A 20773-nucleotide genomic window follows, 5' to 3' on the forward strand; every position below is an offset into this window, starting at 1 on the left:
TAATAGCTGAAGTAATCATACAAGAATAGGCAGGGGCTACTTATTTAAGAAGTAGGATATCCTCTTAGTTATTTAGTATTTCTTTAAGATTTCAGTTCTTGTTGATTTGGCGACACCTGTGGTCCCAGAGTTCAGTTTAAAACGAATGCTTTGAGCAGCCACTCTGTTTTCTTTTCCATAGCTGTTCAGCCACGCAGTCATACTTGTACTGTCACAAAAATGTTGCCTCTTCAAAATACCGGAGACCAACAGTTATGCTCAGACGTATTACGTCATTACGTGACGTATGGCCATGTGCACAAATTACAAATTTTGCCCAGCAAGTGACTATTTAATTTCCTGTGAATCCCTTGTGCATATGCATGTAATTTGAATCCAGCACAGGAATGGAGGACTCCGCCCCTTACATTGCAAACTACAATATAGAGAGGTAACTAATGAGTGTAAATACATTTAATGGCTATAGCAGAATAAATACCAGCCATAAATAGTATTAGAAATTGGGTTTGATATGATGAAAATCTTCAGGATTATAACTTTAAAAGTTTCGAAGGATTCATGACATTGGGTGTTGGTATGTGTTGATGATTGAGTTTACAAAGAGTTTTAGGCCTGTGACACACCTGTGATTTATTAGCTGTCATTTCCTAACACATTTACCTGCTCCCGATGATGGTCTAAAAGTAAAACAAAAGCTTGAAACTGCTAATATGCCTCTGTCTTTTTTGGAGTAACTCTACACTTACAAATGTTCTCCAACTTGCTTGATATTTTCTTCTCGATCAACATCTCCACTGACATCGGAAATTTGTAGGAAAAAACACAAAGTCCAAGCTGGCCAACCACAGTTCTCTGCAGCCACCATAGCCCTAATGTTGTTACTTTTTTGAAGAGGTGCCCAATTTCTAAGCGTGCATAGGCTTCGTTGCCATACCATAACTAGCCTCATGCACTAAATGCAGCTTAATACTGAGATCTACTAAGATCTAGTTTATCTTTTAAGATCTATATCTCTCTTCTTTCTGTCTCCCAACTAAAAAGGAACCTGAAAGATAGGTAGGATGTCTGTACTCATTTTTAGAGTGAGCTTCCCACACTCCTGAAATGGCCCAAATCCAGAGACACACCTGAGGGGTTTTAAGAATCCACGCTCCTGTAGGCTGATAAAACGATGCACGCAGTAATTTAACCTTAATGAGTTTCCCAATTTTCTGTAATCAAGGCATTGTAAATGATGGTTATATACATTCCTAAAAATATCCAAGATTATTATTGTTGCCCTTCAGAGAGGTTGCTATATTTTGAGAATCGCTGATTTGCACTACAGGACCATGACCCATATACAAAGGACTGCAAATCGAGAGGCATTGTGGTTGCCTCCTTTTAGAAATTGTCACAAGAGAGAAGTCCCCACCAGAAGATGCTGCTATATATAGTTCTGCAACATCAAAGGTCCTCTTTGAAATGTGTGTGTGTGTGTGCTGCTCAGTCAGTTGCTTTGCCTGTGGGACAGCCTAATCTGACGGGTACACAAACCCTCATGCAGACAGACACAATCAAGAAACTCTCCACTGGAGGTGCAACACAAATACACACACACTCATATACCCACTCAAACACAAACACACACACACATACATACATTTTACACCAACAGTTTTTTCCAGCAAATAACAGTGTTCCCTGCTGCTCATTTGTTCTTATAAGCTTTTACAAATTACTCAGTTGGCAGGTTCCAGTTTGATGTTTTAGCTTCAAAGGTCGTCAACAGTTTCTGCTTGGAGATCTGATAAACTGCATACAGAGTGCCACTTCATTCCATATGATAGTCATGTTTGACAACTTGATTGCTTGAGAAAAAAAATTACTCTTCAGACTGAATCTTCTGTAAACAAAAAACAGAGATCAACTGCTGCAGTCTCCATCAGATGATCATATTGTAAAGCTTTTTGTGGCTTTAGTTTCTCCATTTAAGGACCAATTAATCAGCATATTAACAAGACAACTTCGGAAGGGCTTGGCGAGCAGCTTAATAGCCTCATTTGGTTTAATTTTCTATTCATTACATTGTTTGATGCTGCCTGGAGAAAGTTGAAACCATATCTCTGGACTAGAGTTTCGATTGAAGATGTTTTGCTGTTCTTATGAAAAAGGCTTCTTCAGTCCAGAACTGACAAAGACCACCTAGATGTCGGAGATGAACCTTCTCAGACACACTGTATGATGCTGGGATGGTCAGTAGTAGTGACAATGACAGCATTGTTCAAAAGTTAGCACAGCAGAGAAAAAGACCCCATTTTATTTACACCTATCCATATGCCCCATGAAGGATGATAACATGACTGGTGATGAGGGTTAGGAACAGTGAGATGACAAGGGCCCGGTGATCACATCCCTTTTCTACTGGATTTTTGATCCAAGTGAAGAACCAGGAAATAACAGGGTCAGTATGCTTCAACTGAAGTGCTTGTCGGATGGTATGAACGGTATGGTGTGTGTGGCTGTTCAGAACAGCTATAAACACTTTTGCCTTCAGACAACACGGACAGCACGTTGTTTGTTACAAGCATGCACTCTTAAAACACCAGTATACCTCTTCAGAAGTGCATGTTGGATGGTCGAACAGCTTTGGAAACCCCCTCCCTCCACAACTTTCCAACATCGGAATTAGGGGGAGCTGTGTTCAACAATTTCTGCAACTTTCCAAATCCGACAGTCACACCCACTTCACGCCATGATGGGCCAGCTGTGTGGAGGTGAGAAAGGAGCCAGGGTTTGAACTTCTCTCTCAAGCTCTCTTTTTTCATTCGTTACACAACTATTTCTTTAACTTTTCATCGAAACAACCAATAGCAACACCTTCCAGAAGAGATTGTCTGAAAATGTGCGAAGTTATTCCCATATTTAAACAATCATCACCAACCATCTGTCTATGATGGCTTGGACAACATGTCAATCAGCACAACCAGCCCTTAAGAGTACCCATTTTCACCATAGGGTAGTCTCAAGAACAGCTCATTTGTCTGATTAGTTCTCTTTGTGTAATTAAAAGTTTTGAAATCAATGTTTGGAAGAAATTGAATCCTGCATACTCCTGGCTTTTCCTGGCTCATGACTGCACAGAACAGCACCTCCCACAGGCATTGTTCCAACCTTGTGTAGTGATGCTGGAGCGATGTCAGATGGCCTTTTAAAGGCAAATCACACCACACCACCTACCAGGGGTGATCAGTGGCACAGTTGTTCCCCTGCTAACTTTAAAACACACAGATGGATACTTTATGCTGTAGTGAGGGTCTAACAAGTGTGTTTTACGGGCTCCTCTTTTAGTGTGAACAACCCTCGCTCAGATGTGAAAACCCATTCAGCACCTCAAGGGTAGAGTGCCTGCATGTTAACACAGCCAGGATCAGTTTTAACAAGTCTAATTAGCACACGGTGATGAGGAAGTGTTTAGGAAGTCGTTTGTACCTCATTTTAACATCAAAAATACTTTGACACACATTGTTTTTGGACGAGAGATGATTGTCGTGTCTGTGAAGTTGACTTAAAATGCTGCTATTACAGGGAGAAAATATTTTCATCAGTCTTTTGTTGCAGTCAGCTGGCAGAACTGCAGTTCCTGTCAGGGAGTACTCGACATGCCGTCAACTCCATGCAAATTGACTTGATTTCTCCTCTTGGTGTCCAAATTGCATCACTTAGCTCCTGAAATGGTACCTTGCCACTCCCAGAAAGCACACTGCTCAAATATTCAGTCTCAGCCGTGCGAGAAGGAAAGGGACAAAAAAGAATAAAGAGGGCACTTAATGAGTAGAGCTGGGTCAGGGTCAGCGTGTTTCAGCTCTGGTATGTTCTGATCTTTTCTAAAACACTGACAAAGACTCTACTTAAAGTCTCCTCTCATTCAGCAGTGATGAGGCGTTCAAAGCTCCAGCGGCTCTAACTCTTCTTGCTTATCTCCTGCAGGCACAACCAGGCAGCCCAAGGAAGGAGAGGTCCCAGGGGTGGATTATAATTTTGTGACCGTTGACCGGTTTATGGAATTGGAGAAAAGTGGAGCCCTGCTAGAGAGCGGAACATATGAAGGTAAGGATTTAGTTAAGTCACGCTTGTGATTGCTGTCAGTCCTCTTTGTGATATTTCTAATTTTTTATGGAACTAGTGCTGTGATGTTACACCCCAGGCATTTTTCTCTGTGTGAGTGACAGCGGTTTGAATGAAGGCTGAGATGGGCTCATCACTCCATGTCCATACACTGCACAAACACTCACAAGCATGCCTCCATCCATCCATCTCTTGGCTTTGTGGAGACAAGAGTGTCATCAGTCATGTAGGACACTGAAAGGAATCTTCTGTAAATTCTGAATGAAGAGAAGCCAGCACACACTCACACACATGCATGCAGTACCTTCATGTTGGCTCTCTCTTGGCTCAGTTCTTGAGCCTGAGCTGCAGTGGCTCTTCAGTTGCCTAATCAAAACAAACAGACACTATCTATCCTCTCTCTCCTGTGGTCAGACTGGCCCGAGGCTTGGATTTTAAACCACTCGAAAAACTCAGCCCCTGGTCTGCCCAGCCACCTCTAACTCTCAGGAGACCCCTGCTATTATATAGATAACACATAGCAGCTAACTTTCCTCTCTCCCGCCTGACTCCAGTCTCTGTCGGCCTGCACCACTGCAGGATGGAGAAAAAAATTGCAGATGACCAATTTAATGGTCGGTTGCCAGAAGCAATGTTAGATCCTTTCGGCAATGGGAGCTGCCTTCCACGGGGAGAGGGAGATAGAGTTTCTTCTGTGTGGTCACTCGGCAATTATTCAGCGTTTTATATATTTTAATAATTTAATGGCCAATTAGATGTGGAAGAAAGGAAGAAGGGGTGAAATTTAAAAGCAAAGCTGTAGTGAGGATCAGCTTGCTGTTAGAGCAGAAGAAAGGTTATTACAAAGAACAGGAAGCTCTCAGGCTCAGTTCCCACTACAAGAGCATTTAAGAAAGGCTATGAAGTCCGAACATCTCACTGTTTCTTTGGGCTCTTTGTTTAAGCAACTACATAAAATAAATTGCAAAACTTGAAAAAATTGAGTCACAAAGTGGGAGGAGTTAGCCTGGCATCATCAGACTAATTCGCAAATGCGTTCTAGTCTGGAACCTCTCAGTTCATATTCGATTTCCAAGGGGCGTTATCAACGGTCATAGACCAATGCCTCTGGAAGCAATTGGAAAGACCTACAACCAATCAGAGCAACTAGTGGTATTTGATATGAATGAGCCTGGTGCCTATGGCTGTGATTGGCCCGATGGGTGGAAATCTGTTTGAATGGGAGAGGGGCCAGACGTACCTGCCAGAGCAAATGAAACTTGAGGTCGGTGAAATTATTTTCATTAGTTTCATTAGTTTATTTTCATCAGGGGTCGTAAACTCAGATTATCTGGGGGGCACTGGCGGGGTTGTTCTCTCCTAGGGGGGCCACACATTTTACATCCTTGCTAGAAAATTAAATGATTAATCTAAAATGGAAACGCTGGAGAAAAATACAAATGAGGAAAAAATAATCAAAACTTGAAGGTTGAATTTAACAATAACTTCTAAACATGTGGGGGGCCTTAATTGTCTCATGGGCCGCATGTGGACCCTGGGCCGGACGTTTGAGACTCCTGCTGTAAATACACCAATACCCATGAGCCTCAGCTGCTGTTGCTATTGAAAGCCAGTCAGAACATTAGTCAGAGCTGTAGCAAATTTAGAACATTTCATTGTTATAGTTATGAACAAAACACAGCACCAAAGTTGCTGAATTGACCCAAAATCCAAAAGGGAATCATCAAGCTAAAGCTGAAGATTACACTTCAGCTTTAGCTTGCTGTTATCAGTACACACAACAGAATTGAAAGCTTGGTGAGTGGATGTTTCGGGCTAAATCTTTTTATATTTGTTTGTACCCAGTCTTGCAACATTTAACATTTTTGCGTGAGTCCTCATTCCCCGAATCTAAATAACAGAGGTGGCAAGTGCAAAGTTAGCATGACCCATAGAACCACAATGATCACATTTATGGGAAATACGCAAGGTTATTCAGGAATCTTTCATTAATGTCGGTATCAGCCTGAAACATGTATCCATTATCGGTGAGGCTCTTATTGTCTATGCAGAAAAATTTAAAGGGCTTCTACATCTGGAACCCTAGAAGCCCAAAATAGCGCCTTCCATTTTACTTCTATATTGTAAAATATAAAAGCATCAAACAAAATTTGATGATCTTGGCTCTAAAGGCTTGGAAGTTGTGACTCTAATCATGCTTTGGCATGTCTTTTGAATGTTTCGTCTTTCCAAAAATTAGTTTGGGGAATTTGTTAAGAGAGACTTCTTTTGATTTCTTTTTTCAGTTTTATCAACATGTAGGTTAGACTCTAGACTGAAATCAGTGCAGCTGTCTGATGTGACAGCAATTCCACCACTTACTCAAACTTCAAAGTCCAGGTTTCTCTGATGCTGCGGGTTATTTAAGTTCACACAGAGAGCACTTCTTCGTTCTTCTTAGAAGCAAGCATTCAGCTCGTTAAGGCTTCAGGATTTGTGTCTGTGGTTCGGGGCTTCTCATCCCGACAGTCCCCATAATCTTTTTACAGCTTTCCTCCATTTTTCATTGCAGCCTTCATGTTTTTCAGAACGTGAACATGATGTTTCAGTAGGTTTTTCCAACACAGAAGGAGACACCAACTGATGTTTTTTTAAATCTCTCTGGCTATTCTTCCTGTTCCCAAAACTGTCTGCAGTTGCTGTTGGAGTTTGTCTCTAATGCTCAAGGCCAGTGCATTAGAATAATCTCCAGACACACATAGTCTTCTCATGCCTGATATTTTGCCAGGGAAAGCAATACCAAACCTATTGAGAACTACACAAGACCTAAACTCTGGCTGATGTCCTCTGAACTCATTCTGTGAAGACAATCTCTTCAATTTTTTTTCATGCTCTCGGATTTAGAATATAGCCTCAAAGGCAAGTAGTGTCGGATCTTTTAAAAGAAAAGAACATCTCTCAGACTTTTTACCAACATGATTCGACATGTCACTCCAGCATCTGTGTCTCAAGCCAAGCACAATACCTTGCTATTGTTGTGTGAAAACCTCCAAAATGTCAAATTTTCAGAAGTTAAAAAAGGTTCACCTCTAGTGTTCGCCTCGACAACAATATCTTTTGCAGTTATTTCACTGGGTTTTGAAAATGTTTTACAAGCCTGAGAGTCGTGGACCTTCCTCAAGCCACAGGGGGGACATGTAACCTTTTTGATTTGAAGGGTCAGTTCACCCATAAAAAACACAATTTCCCATTTCCCCCCATGCAGATAAAGTCAGTTTTATTTGCTCAGGTTTAGATATATCTGCTGCTGAGATTTCTTCTGAATTGTGATGTTTGTTCTAGTTTAAAGCATTGAAAAATTATATTTAAAAAGCTCAACACTTAAATGTCTTTCCAGCAGTTTTCAGAATTTTCTACCTTTAGAAGAAAATAGTTCACAATGAGTTTTTACAGTGACCTTTAAAGTAAAAAAAAAATCCTTAAACAAGAAGTTATGAGGTTTTAACAATGACTGATGGAGACTGTCGGAGTGACCGAGCTGCTGTCAGCAGACAAACCGAAGGATCGTAAAATGTAAAATCAACATAGAAGATTGGAAGGGGACTGTTGAGTCAGAGCCAAGTGAAAAACTGCAGTTCCCAGAGGTGGGAAGTTTACCCTGACCAGACACAGAAACTTAGAGATACAGTGATTATTGCCATGCAGAAACACACAATCCGAAAATGTCATATGCGAGGGAAATCCACGCATGGTCTGATAAGTGATTGATGTGCAGAGGAGAAGATGGAAGAACTTGGCAACAGCAAGTGTCCCCCAAAAATGGGTGAAATTAGTACATGACGAGGTGTGTACATGTCAGAGAGTCTTTGTTTGCAAATATGCATTGCTTTGTGCAGATCTTATAACTGTTGTAATGTGAGCCCCCAGCTTGTGTGTTCATGGATCAGCTGGCTTCGACATTAGCATGTCAGGGGCACAGAACACCTCATCCTCCCTGTAGCTGATGCAGTGGTATCACATCAACATTCTTCGACCTACTGTTCCCGCTTCTCTCATCCTAACTTTCTTTACTCTGTGGGCCTCTTTGCTGTATTTTTGCTCTCCTTTTCTTTACTCTTTCTTGGTCTCTTTGCATTTACATTTACATTATGTGCATTGAATTAATCTTTAGCGTATGTTTATTTTATTAAAATGTAATGTAAATGTAGAATTTATTCAAAAATCTTGTATTTCCTTGTTCCCTTTTGGGATTGAGCAATGCTAGCAGGTATTGCACGTAGCACGTAGTTAACGTAGTAACTTTCATAGCAATCCATCCAATAGTTTCTAGGTATTTCCCTCTGAACCACAAATGTCAACCTCATGTTGGCACTAAAGAAAAAGTCAGAGGTTCACCAAAGTCGTTAAGATTCAACCTCTGAATGTACAAAATATTTCAGTCTGGACCTGAAGTGCTGGAACAACCGCCCAAGAGATGGACATTGTCATCCCTAGAGCCATGCAGCTAGCATGGCTAACAATACAAGACGTAAGCATTTAGCATATAAAAATTACTTTGGTCTAATTGTCTCACAACTCTTCCTTCTCTCTGTTCCAGATAACTTTTATGGTACCCCAAAGCCTCCGGCTGAGCCCAGCGCTCTGCTGCTAAATGTAACGGACCAGCTGCTGCCGGGCGCCAGACCCACCTCTGAGGGTAAGAGGAAACGTAACAAGTCGGTCAGCAACATGGAAAAAGCCAGCATCGAGCCCCCCGAGGAGGAGGAAGAGGAGAGACCCATTGTCAATGGCAACGGTGTTGCTGTCACCCCAGGTCAGCCCCGACAACAACCTCCAAAGGCACAGAGGCAGAGGTCGCTTGAGCCAGAAGCCTCATCATGACAGCTAGGTTTGAGGTCACGCTCCAGGTCAGGCTGATTTGCAGGAGTTGATAGTCATGTTAAAGTCATAGCAACAGGCTCTTCTAGAGTGGTTGCCTAGCAACAGAGACACAGTAAGAGATTGCTTTTACATGGATTTCTTGGAAAATTATTTTATGACAGATTATCACTTTTAATTGGTTACACAAATATCTTTATGTGCAATTTAATGACCTGATATGTAAACTGTGACTTATAATTCACTCTGTCAGTGCAGTCCAAACTGTTTATGATTAAAGCATTAGTGGCGTTGCTCTCTAGAATTTGATATCATTCATTAGGTATCATTATCGAGCACTGTCTAAGCCCAGATAGCCAGAGGGCATACAGATATATTGCTCTCCCGTTCAACAGTAGCCTGCGGGCTCTTTAAAAATCAACAAGGACATTTTTATTAAGTGTTTCCTCTCACTTGTGAATCAGCCCTGTCCAAACCATTGTTATCCTCTCTATAAATTCTAAAAATAGGCAGATGTGACATTTAACACAGCACGCAACAAACCCAAACCTTTTGAGGTTGTTCTTATTCATAAAATAATAAAGACAGACATTTCTTTGTACAGATATTTGCCTTCAACAACAACATTCAGAATAAGGTACCGACTAAGACACATCTGAATGTACCTTTTATTGTGTGCACTGACATCCTAATATCCACACACCCCCAAACACACGCTTACACACACAGAAACCCTTTGAATGCATCCCATGATCACATGATAAGACCATCATAAAAGAAGCTTTATGAGTTAGATTTTTGTGATTCCAAATCCAAAACCATGCTTTGGTCCTGTGACTTTCTAAGCTGGTTTTATGGCCTTAGGACAACCGAGTCTCTCACAGCACAGTCAGAACAGCACGAAAAGTCCAAGTGTTCGGGCACTGATCCTAGTTAGTGCCAGCAGTTACTTTTGTATATTATTGCTATTTATATGTACAGCCTTTAAGAAACGTGGTGTTTTGAGAAGGATGAGATTTTGGTTTTCCTACCACAAGGAGCTCAAACAAGGTAGGATTCTTCATTTGTGAGAGAAATACATACATGCGGATATTTCTCTGACATTCTGTACAATATCCTAATGTATCCTGATAATACCGTAAATGTAAAGATTAAAAAATGACAGGTAGATGAATATGTAACAATACAACAACTTTAAATACTGTTTACATCTCCTTTCTTTATGTTTACAAAGTGCTTTACAGGATAAAAGAAAGAAAAGACAGAATGCTAAATTAAATGCACGGAATTATTTTAAAAACAAGATTTACTGTTAATATAAAAATAAAACATAAAATGACGGGTTAAGATGAATGTAACAGTAATAAAACTTTATATACAGTATATGACACCATTCTTAATGTTTATAAAATGCTTTATAGGATCATTTAAATGCAGGAAATTAGATAAAAACAAGATTCACTGTAAATTAAATTAAAGATAAATGTAAAAAAGGTTAAAGATGAATATTCAAAAATAAGAGTATATTTAAAAAACAAAAGTTATTGAAAGGCACAACAAAAATGACATAAAAGCCAATTTATATAGCTTACTTGGATTTCCAGAGGTGATTTAAAAGACAATGTTTTTGCCCACCTGATCTCTTCAGGTGGGTTATTCCAAAGCTCTAGCGGTCCTAATGGCAAAGACACAATCGCTATTACCCTACAGACTTGATATTTAGGAATGACTACTGGGGCTTCATCTAAGGATCTCAGCTAGAGCAATGGTTCATAAGGGGTTAAAAGTTCTAGAATTTCTCTAGGAAAAATCCCAGTGTCCAGTTGTTACCTACATTTACTTCAGATGTAGATGACACTGAATGTAGGGACAGGAAACATTTGTAACTGATTGCTGTTGGCGGTGTTGAGATGCTCGATAACTTCAGGCTCTGGGCTGTGCAGTGAGCCATGTTGGATGTTAAAGTGGGCTGCTGCGCTCAGCTTATGAGGAGTTTTGTCTCTGTAGATGGACAGAGTGTGGGCTGACCAGGAGAGCTGAAGGGGAATCAATAGAGCACAGCACGCTCTGTGATCTAAGCAGATAGCTACCTCGCTCTTTTCCTCCCATAGATTATCTCTGAATCCCCTGCTCTCATTTGTCCCCTGTCCACTTCCCTCCACCAGCCCTCCTCTGGGAAGCACACACACACACTTGCCATCTCTTTCTCTCTCTTCCATACAAACCATTTCTCTTTCTCTCTAACACATTCACACACTGCCACAACTCAAACTAGGGCATCACAGCCAGCTTCTCTCTCAATCTCTATTGTCTCTTCTGCTTTATTCGTCTTTCTGTCTTGTTACCCTCAATCATTCCCTCTCTTGCCTTCACCTCGCTCCTCTCTTTCCCCTGAGTCACCGCTTCCCCTCACCTTTTTCTAATCATTCTTTCCTTTTTTTCTCCACCCTAACCCTGACTCTCAATCAGTCTCCTTTTCCTGCCTCCTACGTCTCCTTTTCCTCGCTTCACCTCCCTTGTCTTTCACTCTCCTCACTCAGCGATAATGTCGTGCCTGACTCATCTTGCCCTGTTGTCACCTCAGAGTCGAGCGAACATGAGGACAAGAGCACGGACGCTTCGGGGGACATCGCCCCACAGAGCAACACAGCGGAGGCCCCAATCGAGGCACCCAAAGAAGACGGACTGTCCCCGAAAATTACAGTACCCAAACCAGAGGAGAACGACGAGCTAGGGCCGCTGCCAGACAACTGGGAGATGGCATACACTGAGAAAGGAGAGGTGTACTTCATAGAGTAAGTGTCTTGGTTACATCTAACACTGATCCAGGATTGTATCGCTAATGAAACCTGAATATTTTAGTCACTAAGGTGTTCATAAAACTGGAGGCAGCAGAACAAGCTGCAAACAAAACAATGACATATTATAAGTTTATATGATGAACGTGTTAGCAAACAGTTGCCTATTTACGCATCCAGCAGACCCAGAGCAACATTAGCATTCATTTGAAGTTGTGTTTCTGCCACATGATGAATGTAAGTCCAGTATTCACTCTTCTTTTAGTTCTGTTTTTTTATCTCCATTAACTCCGGATGGAAATGTGTGTCTGTTTTGCTGCTAAATGCTCCATGTTCTATGTTCACTTTGTCTGCCCACCATTTGGTGCTGGGCAGGTAGAGCTTTTTTGTTGGAAACAGCTGCATGCTGCATCTGGAAACGATGCGGTGAGAGTGAACCAAAACAATAAAATTGCAGGCTTAAAAACCAACACAGTGAGCTAAAAGACATTGAAATGCTCCTTAAAGCTGGGGGAAACTGCAGAGTTTGGTTCGTCACTAAGACCTGTTGTTAATATCCTGAACCATCTTTGAGTTTTCTTGTAAACACGTGCCTGTGCATGTATATGATAGCAAACAAAACAGGGACCCACTCATAGAAACATTGCTCCATAGAGCTACTAGTGGTCAGAAACAACACAGGATACCTTTTAAATAAAAGATGTCCAACTCTTTGTCCAACTGCTGTCAGGAGGCAGGTTCGTAACAGAAAAGATACAACACCTAAACGTTATACTGTACAAGTATAAAAGAAACAGCTATGTGATCGTTTCAGAACAATCCTCGTGAATGCTCACTTATGTGTAGCCTGAAGAGGCATGTTCCAGCCTTTAGACAAGGAAGATTCCCTACCATCCAGTGAGTTTGTATTTTCATTCTCCCATAACAAAATTAAATTGAGCCTGAGTGACTAGATTAGGGCTAGGTAACATCTAAATTTACTTCTGTATATTCCCCACAGAAACACACACACACAGAGACCATAATTGATGCTTGGTGGTTTAATGAGATTTAGAGGTCCTCAGAAATACCTTGCTACACAGAACTCTGTTATACAAGCGCTGAAGTTGAATTCATTGGGGTTGTTGGCTTTTTACAGCTGCAGTAAAACCATGGAGGTGAGTCTTTATTACACCAAAATAATGGAGTTGCTGTGTGTTTTGGTCGTGGTGGTGAGGGAATTGTATGTGCATGCATGTGGACATTCTTGTATAGCATCAACTAATGTAGCCATAACAGGAAATGATTCTGCTATTATAAAAGGTTTTATTGCATCAATAGATCATTTCAGTCATTAGGCTGAATTTCTCCACAGCACTGATTAAATCTCAGCGCGCTTGAATGCATAATAAACTGCTAGAAGCTGCACAGCAACACCAGACTAAGAAATGAGACAACGGTGAGGCAGTTGTCATCCAGCCAGGCACATGTTGCCTCTTCCTGTCTATTTGCCACAGAGGCAGACTTTAAATTCCCTCCGCTGTAGACAACTCACCATATGTCTCCTCCCCCAAAGAGAGAAACCTCATGCTCCCACATCCATCAAGCACATTACACAACTAATGCAGTTAGCCCACTGAATTTGTAGCTTCAAGTTTTTTGTCTAGGCGTTTGTGATGCCGTGCCAAAGTGATAGCGGTTGCCAAGAGGATGCTTCCCTTTGATTGGCCTCCATATGAAATCAATTCATTCACCTACAGCCCTTGAAGTGAGGCGGCTGAGGAGAGGAATAGAAGGAGGGAGATGGAGGTGGAAGGAAAAGAAAGTGAGTGATTAAAAATAGTAAAGATGGAAAAATAAAGAAGGTGAGACGGAGGACAAGAAAGAGGAAGTAGTAGTAGATATTTACACTATAAATAGTAATACATGACAATAGAAGAGAGGAAGGAATAGCAAGGAAAAGAGTGAAATGCATTGGAGGTAGAGAGGAGGCAAAGGGGGAAGGAGAAAACAGAATGAGGAGATGGCTGATGGAATAGAATCAAAAGCAGAGCAAAACAGACTTTACCTTTTCTTGAACTGCACTTTATTTGGCTCTGTATTTGGCGTGGGCCTTAATCTCCCGCTTTAATCTAGGATAGTAGAATTGTCTCAATGTTAAGGGATGGCAATGTTCATCTGTCGGTCAGTCCACCACTTTGGTCCAGACTGAAATATCCCAACTTTTTCTGTAGCGCCACCAACTGGTTAAAGTTTCACTTATCCACTGACATATCTCAACACCATGGTGCCACCACAAGGTTGACATTTTTGGTTTTGAGTGAAATGTATCGACAAATATTGGATGGATTACCATTAAATTTGGTTCAGACATGCATGTTTCCCTCAGGATGAATTGGAGTAACTTTTCATCTAGTGCCATCAGTGGGTCAAAATTTAAATGTGTCAAATTCTTTGGTTTATGACTAAATATCTGCAAAACTAAAGAGATTACTATTAGCCTCAATTATACTTTGTGTTTAGTGCTAATTTAAAGTAAATGTTAGCATGCTAACACACTAAGATAAAATGGTGTGCATGGTAAACATTATACCTGCTTAACATCAGCATAATAGCATTGTCATTGTGAGCATGTTAGCATGCTATAGTTAGCATTTAGCACAAAGCACAGCTGTGCTTTAGTATAGCCTCACAGAGCCGCTGCCATGGCTGTAGACTCATTGTGTTGTTTATATTTTCAGTAAATGTTTTATATTTATAAATATTCTTAAAGCTGCACTTATCAATATTTTTTTATAGTAATAATGAATAAATGATGTATGCGTAATGTGAAAGGTGTCACTTAGAGACAAACCCACATAGAATTAGCACCCAACGCTACAGCTTTATGGAGGTTTTTTTTTGCCTCTTTTAGCTCATTGTTTTGGTTTTACGGCCTGAAAATTATGCTCACATCAGCCTTGTTTCCAGCAACAGCAGGCAGTTGTTTTCACCAAAAAAAGCTCAGATAAACCAATGCCCAGCGCAAAATGACAGACAGACAAAGTTAGCAAGTACTACTGTAGTAGCTAAAGAGCTAAAATGAGAGTAAATGTTGGACTCTGTTGTCAGTTGGACAGAAATACAATTCCAAATGAATGCTAATGTTACTCCATGTCAGCTGGATGTGTAAAACTGTTGGAAAACACCCTTGACAAATTGATAATATGTGAGATGTGGTGTTTTTAGTTTGTTCCTCTGCTTCCAACTGGCCAAAAAATTTAATTAATGCAGCATTAATGCAGCTTTAACATCTGTATAAATTCATATGTTACATAGCTTTTATGTATTTTTTACTATAAATTGTTATTCCTGTCATTGGTGCATTCCTGTGATCTGTGTCTTAAATGCAATTTTGCATAATTGCAAATACAATTTGGATCCTTTGGGATCCAAGTTCAAGTTGAAAATATTGAAAACGACAAAGATACAAGGAGGCCTCTTTACTGCATTCTCTTCCTTCATTTTCTCACCTCCCCCTCCCTACTGTCATCATGAAGGGAGGCCATTGTGGCTCCAGAGCTTCAGAAGAGCTGTGGAGATGCATCGCATTTCCCTGGCACACCATCATATCTGATCTAGATCCAGCCCTCTGCCTGAGGCTCTGGATGAATCTGCCAAACTCACAGCTGTTCCCCTCCATCACTCCCTCAGTCACCCCTCTATCCCTTTCTTCCCCTTCTCCCTCCCTCCTCCTCTGCCTGCTAAATAAGCTAATTAAAAGTATTGATTGCCATTTTGTTAACCTAAAGCTTTTTTTCCCACCCCATCTCTCTCGTCACTTTTTTAGATGCAGGCACACAAGGGAGTCTCATCTTTCCTCTCTGAAATGATTCTCCGGCTGAATTAAGAATCCACCAACCTCCTTCTCCTTTTCTGCCAAGTCTCCTCTCTCTCGCCATCTATCACACTCCCTCTCACTCTCTCTCTGTCGTCTCTTCACAGCCACAACACCAAGACAACATCGTGGCTGGACCCGAGGCTGGCCAAGAAGGCAAAGCCGCCCGAGGAATGCAAAGAGGATGGTGAGTACTGCGTCTCTATCTTCTATTTTTCCTTTCCTTCTGATTTTTTTGCTCCTCATGTTCATTCATTTTAATTACACAACTTTCCCACAGCATTAATTTTACAAGATTTAAACCTTGCCTGTTGATCTGACGAGATTCATAGTGAGATGATTTCATTCGAGACTTCAGTTCACTGAAGGAACATTTGCTGATTTTTATGTGCCAGTTTAGGATTTTTATTTTTTAGGAGTTATGTTAGTACAATGTTGGTGTGTGTGGCATCCTCGGTCGCTGTGCATAGGAAGCCCTGTGATATGTGTTTTAAAGCCCAGGTCCAGAGAGACTGGACATTACAAAGACTTCTTTATTCTCAACTGAGAGAGATGTGGAGTGTCCTTCACCCGCCCACACACACGACAAACACACACCAAAAAGAAAGGAGAAGGATGAATGTCAATGCAGCGAACGTTTATAGACGAGCGTACATATATACAACTGTGTCATCTATCTCATTCGCCCTCACCTTCCCTCCCCACTTCCCCATTCGTCTTTTCTTTATGTGTGTGACCGAGAGCAGATTTATCGCCTGAGTTACAGAGAGGGAGGTAGTAGAGCTGAGTAGAAGGACTGGATTTGGAGATAGACAGAGACAACAAATGAGAAATGACAGTCGCTTTTTGAGTGTGTGAGTGTTTTGGTATATGTTCATGGCGGGAGGGTGGGGGAGTTTGTGTGCATATTCCTGGTAAACGCATAACCACAAGGATAGAGTTTCTCTAAAAATAAATTTGGCACTCAGACACACACACATGCAGACAGAGAGACAGACAAACAAGTGCACTCCTGGGTCTAACAGTGTTTTCACATTACTCTTAGCGTTTCCTTTAACCTGCCTTGTGTGCCAGTTGCGTGGGACTTTAAGACAGTGTGGTGAGTAGGACTGCAAAAAATTATTTTCATTATCAATTAATCTGTCAGCTACTTTTTTGATTTATTGTTTAGTCTATAAAATGTGACAAAATAGTGAAAAATGTCCATCAGAAGTTCTCAGACCCAAAGGTGTTACCATCAAACTGCTTATTTAGTCTAACCAACAGTCCAAAACCCAAAAAGATTAAAACTCCAATTATATACAACAAAGTCAGTTCACCACTTTGGTCCAGACTGAAATATTTTAACTAGTAGATGGATTGCCACGAAATTTGGTACAGACGTTCATGTTCCTCTCAGGATGATTTGTAAACTTCTCATGTGACTTCTCATCAGGCCAAAATGTTATTTTGTCCAATATGTGCGAAACTAATTACATTCTCATCCGTTTCAGCTGTACTTTGTGTTTAGTGCTAATTAGCAAATGTTAGCATGCTAACACGCCAAACAGCAAGACATCAGCATGTAAGCATTTTCATTGTAAGCATTTTAGCAGGCTGCCGTTAGCATTTAGCTCCAGTACCACTGTGCAGCCTCACAGAGGCTTGACTGTATACTCTTAGTCTTGTTGTTTGGTAAATGACATTAATCAAATTGTTGTAGATTAGTTTTATGTAAATCAACCGACTAATCATTGGTAATTACCAGGAAGTTCAATCATTTTAACAGGAAAGATAAAATACAGTAGATAGTACTTTAAAAGGCAGCTTACTTGATAATATGACTTGCTAAAATTCCTGTACACATTTGCTGCCTTGAGCAGGATAAAACAAATGTTAAGAGGTATTTGCAGATAGAACTTGACTTCAGCAAGATAGAGTGAGAAGGAGAAATGGTACCTGGTCTGAAAACATTTGCACTGTGTGGTGGCATTAAACATGGGCACTGCTTCTTGTTGACATATTGCCCTTTTGTCCTACCAAAAGAATTACCTTGCCGATCTTGTATTTTATTCAAAAGACCTCCTGCGTAGTCGTTGAATCTCCACTTTCCCCCTCAATCTTTAGACATTACAGGGAGAAAGATTTCCAAGATGATGAAATGACACAGAAACAAAGACAGAGACACCTGTGAGGAATTAGTCCAAATGTGTTTGCACTTTTATCTCCAGCATTTCCAATCCTATTTATCCACCAAGGATGCACCACAAGAGGAGATGTGCTGATATTTGTGAGGATTGTTATTGATCTGTTTGGACGACTAATCCAGTTAGTCCCAGCTGAAGGGAATGTAGTGCTTAATGGCGGCTCCAGGTCTGTAAGCGAGTAGACACACATTACGATTGTTGGGCCAATAGATAGTTATAATTTGGGTGTTGTGACTTATTGGCCCACATTGGACCAAGTCCATCACATTCTGGGTAACTTGGTGTTGACAGTCTGGAAATAAAATTATTCAATGGAGTTTCAGGATTCTAATAATTGCTTGGCTCTGTTTCTTTGCATTTTTTAGTGCAAATTGCAGCTGTGAAAATAAACTAAACATTTTTTGCCTTGCTCACGGCATTGCTCTAGGGATGGCAATGTCTGTGTGTCTGTTGTGTGTCAGTGTCTGTTTTTGATTTGTAAAATGTCTTGTTCTCATAGAAATTTAGGGGTTTGTTAGTGATATAACTAAGTCAAGTCAAGTCAATTTTATTTATGTAGCCCGATATCACAAATCACAAAATTGCCTCAGGGGGCTTTACAATCTGTACAGCATATTACACGCTCTGTCCTTAGACCCTCGATTCGGATGAGGAAAAACTCCCCCAAAAAAACCTTTTGAAGGGGAAAAATTGAAGAAACCTCAGGAAGAGCAACAGAGGAGAGATCCCTCTCCCAGGACGGACAGGCATGCAGTAGATCATAGTCTACCTGTCATTCAGTGTGTTGGCCTCCATATTTACTCAGTTGTTCAGTATGTGCTTCTTTTTGACTGCCAGGACTAAAAGATCTGTGTATGTCAGGGGAAATAGTAAATATGAGTGGGGTGTCTAGTCTGTAAGTTTCAATAACTTAAAGTGTGTTCCCAGTTTAAGGGGTTTGTGTGTTGTTCCCTCCTAGAGGCAGCAGCCACCCCTGAGAGCTGAGCTCAGTTAGGGGGAGAAAAGCTGCCTCTGTAAATTTGGTATTGATTGGTGGAAAAGGTAGATGTGTGTGTCTGTGTTTCGACCTGAGCCATGCCCTGATAAGTGCTAACAGGATCGCAGTGTGGAATCTGTGAGCTGTGACGGGACTACAGGCTGGGAAGAGGAGGAAGAGGAGGAGAGCTAGAGTATTGAGTGGGACTTTGAGTATGGAGGGAAACACACGCAGATGCACAGTGAAGAACAGTTGTGGGAGAAGTATTTAGTTAAAAATGTACTTTAAGTACAAAAGTATTATCATAAAAATGTACATAAGTATCAAATTTAAAGAATACTTTTTTAGGTCTTAATTTTATATACCTGTAGTCATGATTTCTATCAGTTATGAGTATGTGCTCTACAAAGTAATTGCTGGGATTTGGGAATATGGCAACATTGCTACAGCAAAGTGAGACGGTGCAAGAAACGAGCTGTCAGGTTGTCAATAAGTAAACAGTTAATTCAGATTATCTAAACTACCCCGAAATGTTGACAATACTCCCTCACTGAAAAGGAAAACTGTGTGTGCACAACTGCGGCATGTTCGGTAGGTCAAAGTTGAACCAGGAAGTTGATTTGTAAACTGTGATGGATGTCTACAATGGACAGATTGGGTCATAATTTTACTGTTCACTTTTATCTTTTCTTCCAAATAAGTTTGTCAAACCCAGTGGTTTGTTTAAAAGTCATTTAATCATCTGACTGCTCTGTTCTTTTGCCCCGTTGGATGTCTTTTTAGCAATATCTGTGTTTCCATCTCAGCAATCAACTTGGTCTGTACAGTGCAATTATTACCAACAGAAATGATGGCCAAAACAATGAAAATAACACCTAAGTTGTAATAAATCGTAATTTGACCCCCTCTCAGAGATGAAATAATAAAGTACCTCAAAACTGTACCTAAGCACATTACTTGATTAAATGGTTTCACCGCTGGTAAACACAACTTGTTCTCTCTCAAGTTTAAAGTCAGTCAACACATACAACTGGAATCTGTCAAAATCTGCAGAGAAATGTGGGTTTGGTTTAGCGCGCTCATTCCTGCATGTTCAAAGGAGCATCGACTCCAGTGAAGACAGAGCAGTTGACATCACAGACGCCTTGTAGTTACATAACTCGCTCTATTTTTCAATTCAACTCAATGGGGCTTTATTGGCTTGCCAAAGCACGTGTGTAATAAAAACATGTACATGAACAGAAGAATTGTGCTATTAAAAATACATGTATACAGATAAGTAAAATAAGATAGCAAAATAGAAATGTAAAAGAAATGTAGACTTACAAATAAGTGAGAACTATATAAACATGCATGTACTTGCCACATAGTGAGGACTGGAACACATTTTTTACATACAGAGTGTGAGGACATGTTTGAAGTTGTGAGGACTGGCCAAAGTGTCCTCACTTTCCAAAGGACTGTTTAAAGGTTAAGACTTGGTTTTAAGGGTTAGGGGCTAAGGAATCAGTCCTCACAACATGTGTGAATGCATGCGCATGCTCTGTGTCTAGGTCACTCACTGTCCCTCAGGTTGTGGCATGCTGACACATATTGGGCAGCAAGATATGGCCTGTCTCCTAGGAGTATTTTTAATTTTGAGAGCTCATTTAGCTCTTTGAAATCTCTCTGAGATTACAGAGTTGAACATGTTAAAGTAAAGGCTCCTTATTTCACTGAATGTTTTACATTGTAGGAGGAAGTGCATCTCTGTCTCAGCCTCACCTGTCAAACAGTGACCGCATATTCTGTTTTCTTTTGCTTGCCAGGATTTTTTGTGTCTTCCTTTTTCAATTGCCAGTTTGTGGTCACTGAGCCTGTACTTGGTTGGGATGTGTCTCTGCTTTCTATCTCTGACAGTAGAGAGATATTTCTAATAATAATTCATAATCTCTTTTTAGGGCCAGATAACATTCTGATCTACTTTGGCTTTTAGTTTCTTCTTTCCAATGTT

At 40.6% G+C, this 20773-nt stretch overlaps 1 protein-coding gene across 16 annotated transcripts in view; it reads left to right on the forward strand.

Annotated features, from left to right (window-relative positions):
- The window catches only part of magi2a (membrane associated guanylate kinase, WW and PDZ domain containing 2a), a 230003-nt gene that overhangs the window by 142556 nt on the left and 66674 nt on the right, over positions 1-20773 (forward strand). For 15 of the 16 annotated variants that reach the window (XR_006376839.1, XM_044186311.1, XM_044186306.1 and 12 more), the window contains 4 exons: positions 3970-4089; positions 8684-8899; positions 11549-11759; positions 15726-15805. Coding sequence is in view for 15 of the 16 variants with exons in the window: in XM_044186311.1 (XP_044042246.1) it covers positions 3970-4089; positions 8684-8899; positions 11549-11759; positions 15726-15805 (627 nt within the window). In the remaining variant the exon portion in view is untranslated. Of the gene's footprint in view, positions 1-3776; positions 3850-3969; positions 4090-8683; positions 8900-11548; positions 11760-15725; positions 15806-20773 lie in introns of those variants that run through there. The other variant, XM_044186303.1, reaches the window with a different exon arrangement.

Source organism: Siniperca chuatsi, linkage group LG23 (assembly GCF_020085105.1).
Source record: "Siniperca chuatsi isolate FFG_IHB_CAS linkage group LG23, ASM2008510v1, whole genome shotgun sequence".
Lineage (NCBI taxonomy): Eukaryota > Metazoa > Chordata > Actinopteri > Centrarchiformes > Sinipercidae > Siniperca > Siniperca chuatsi.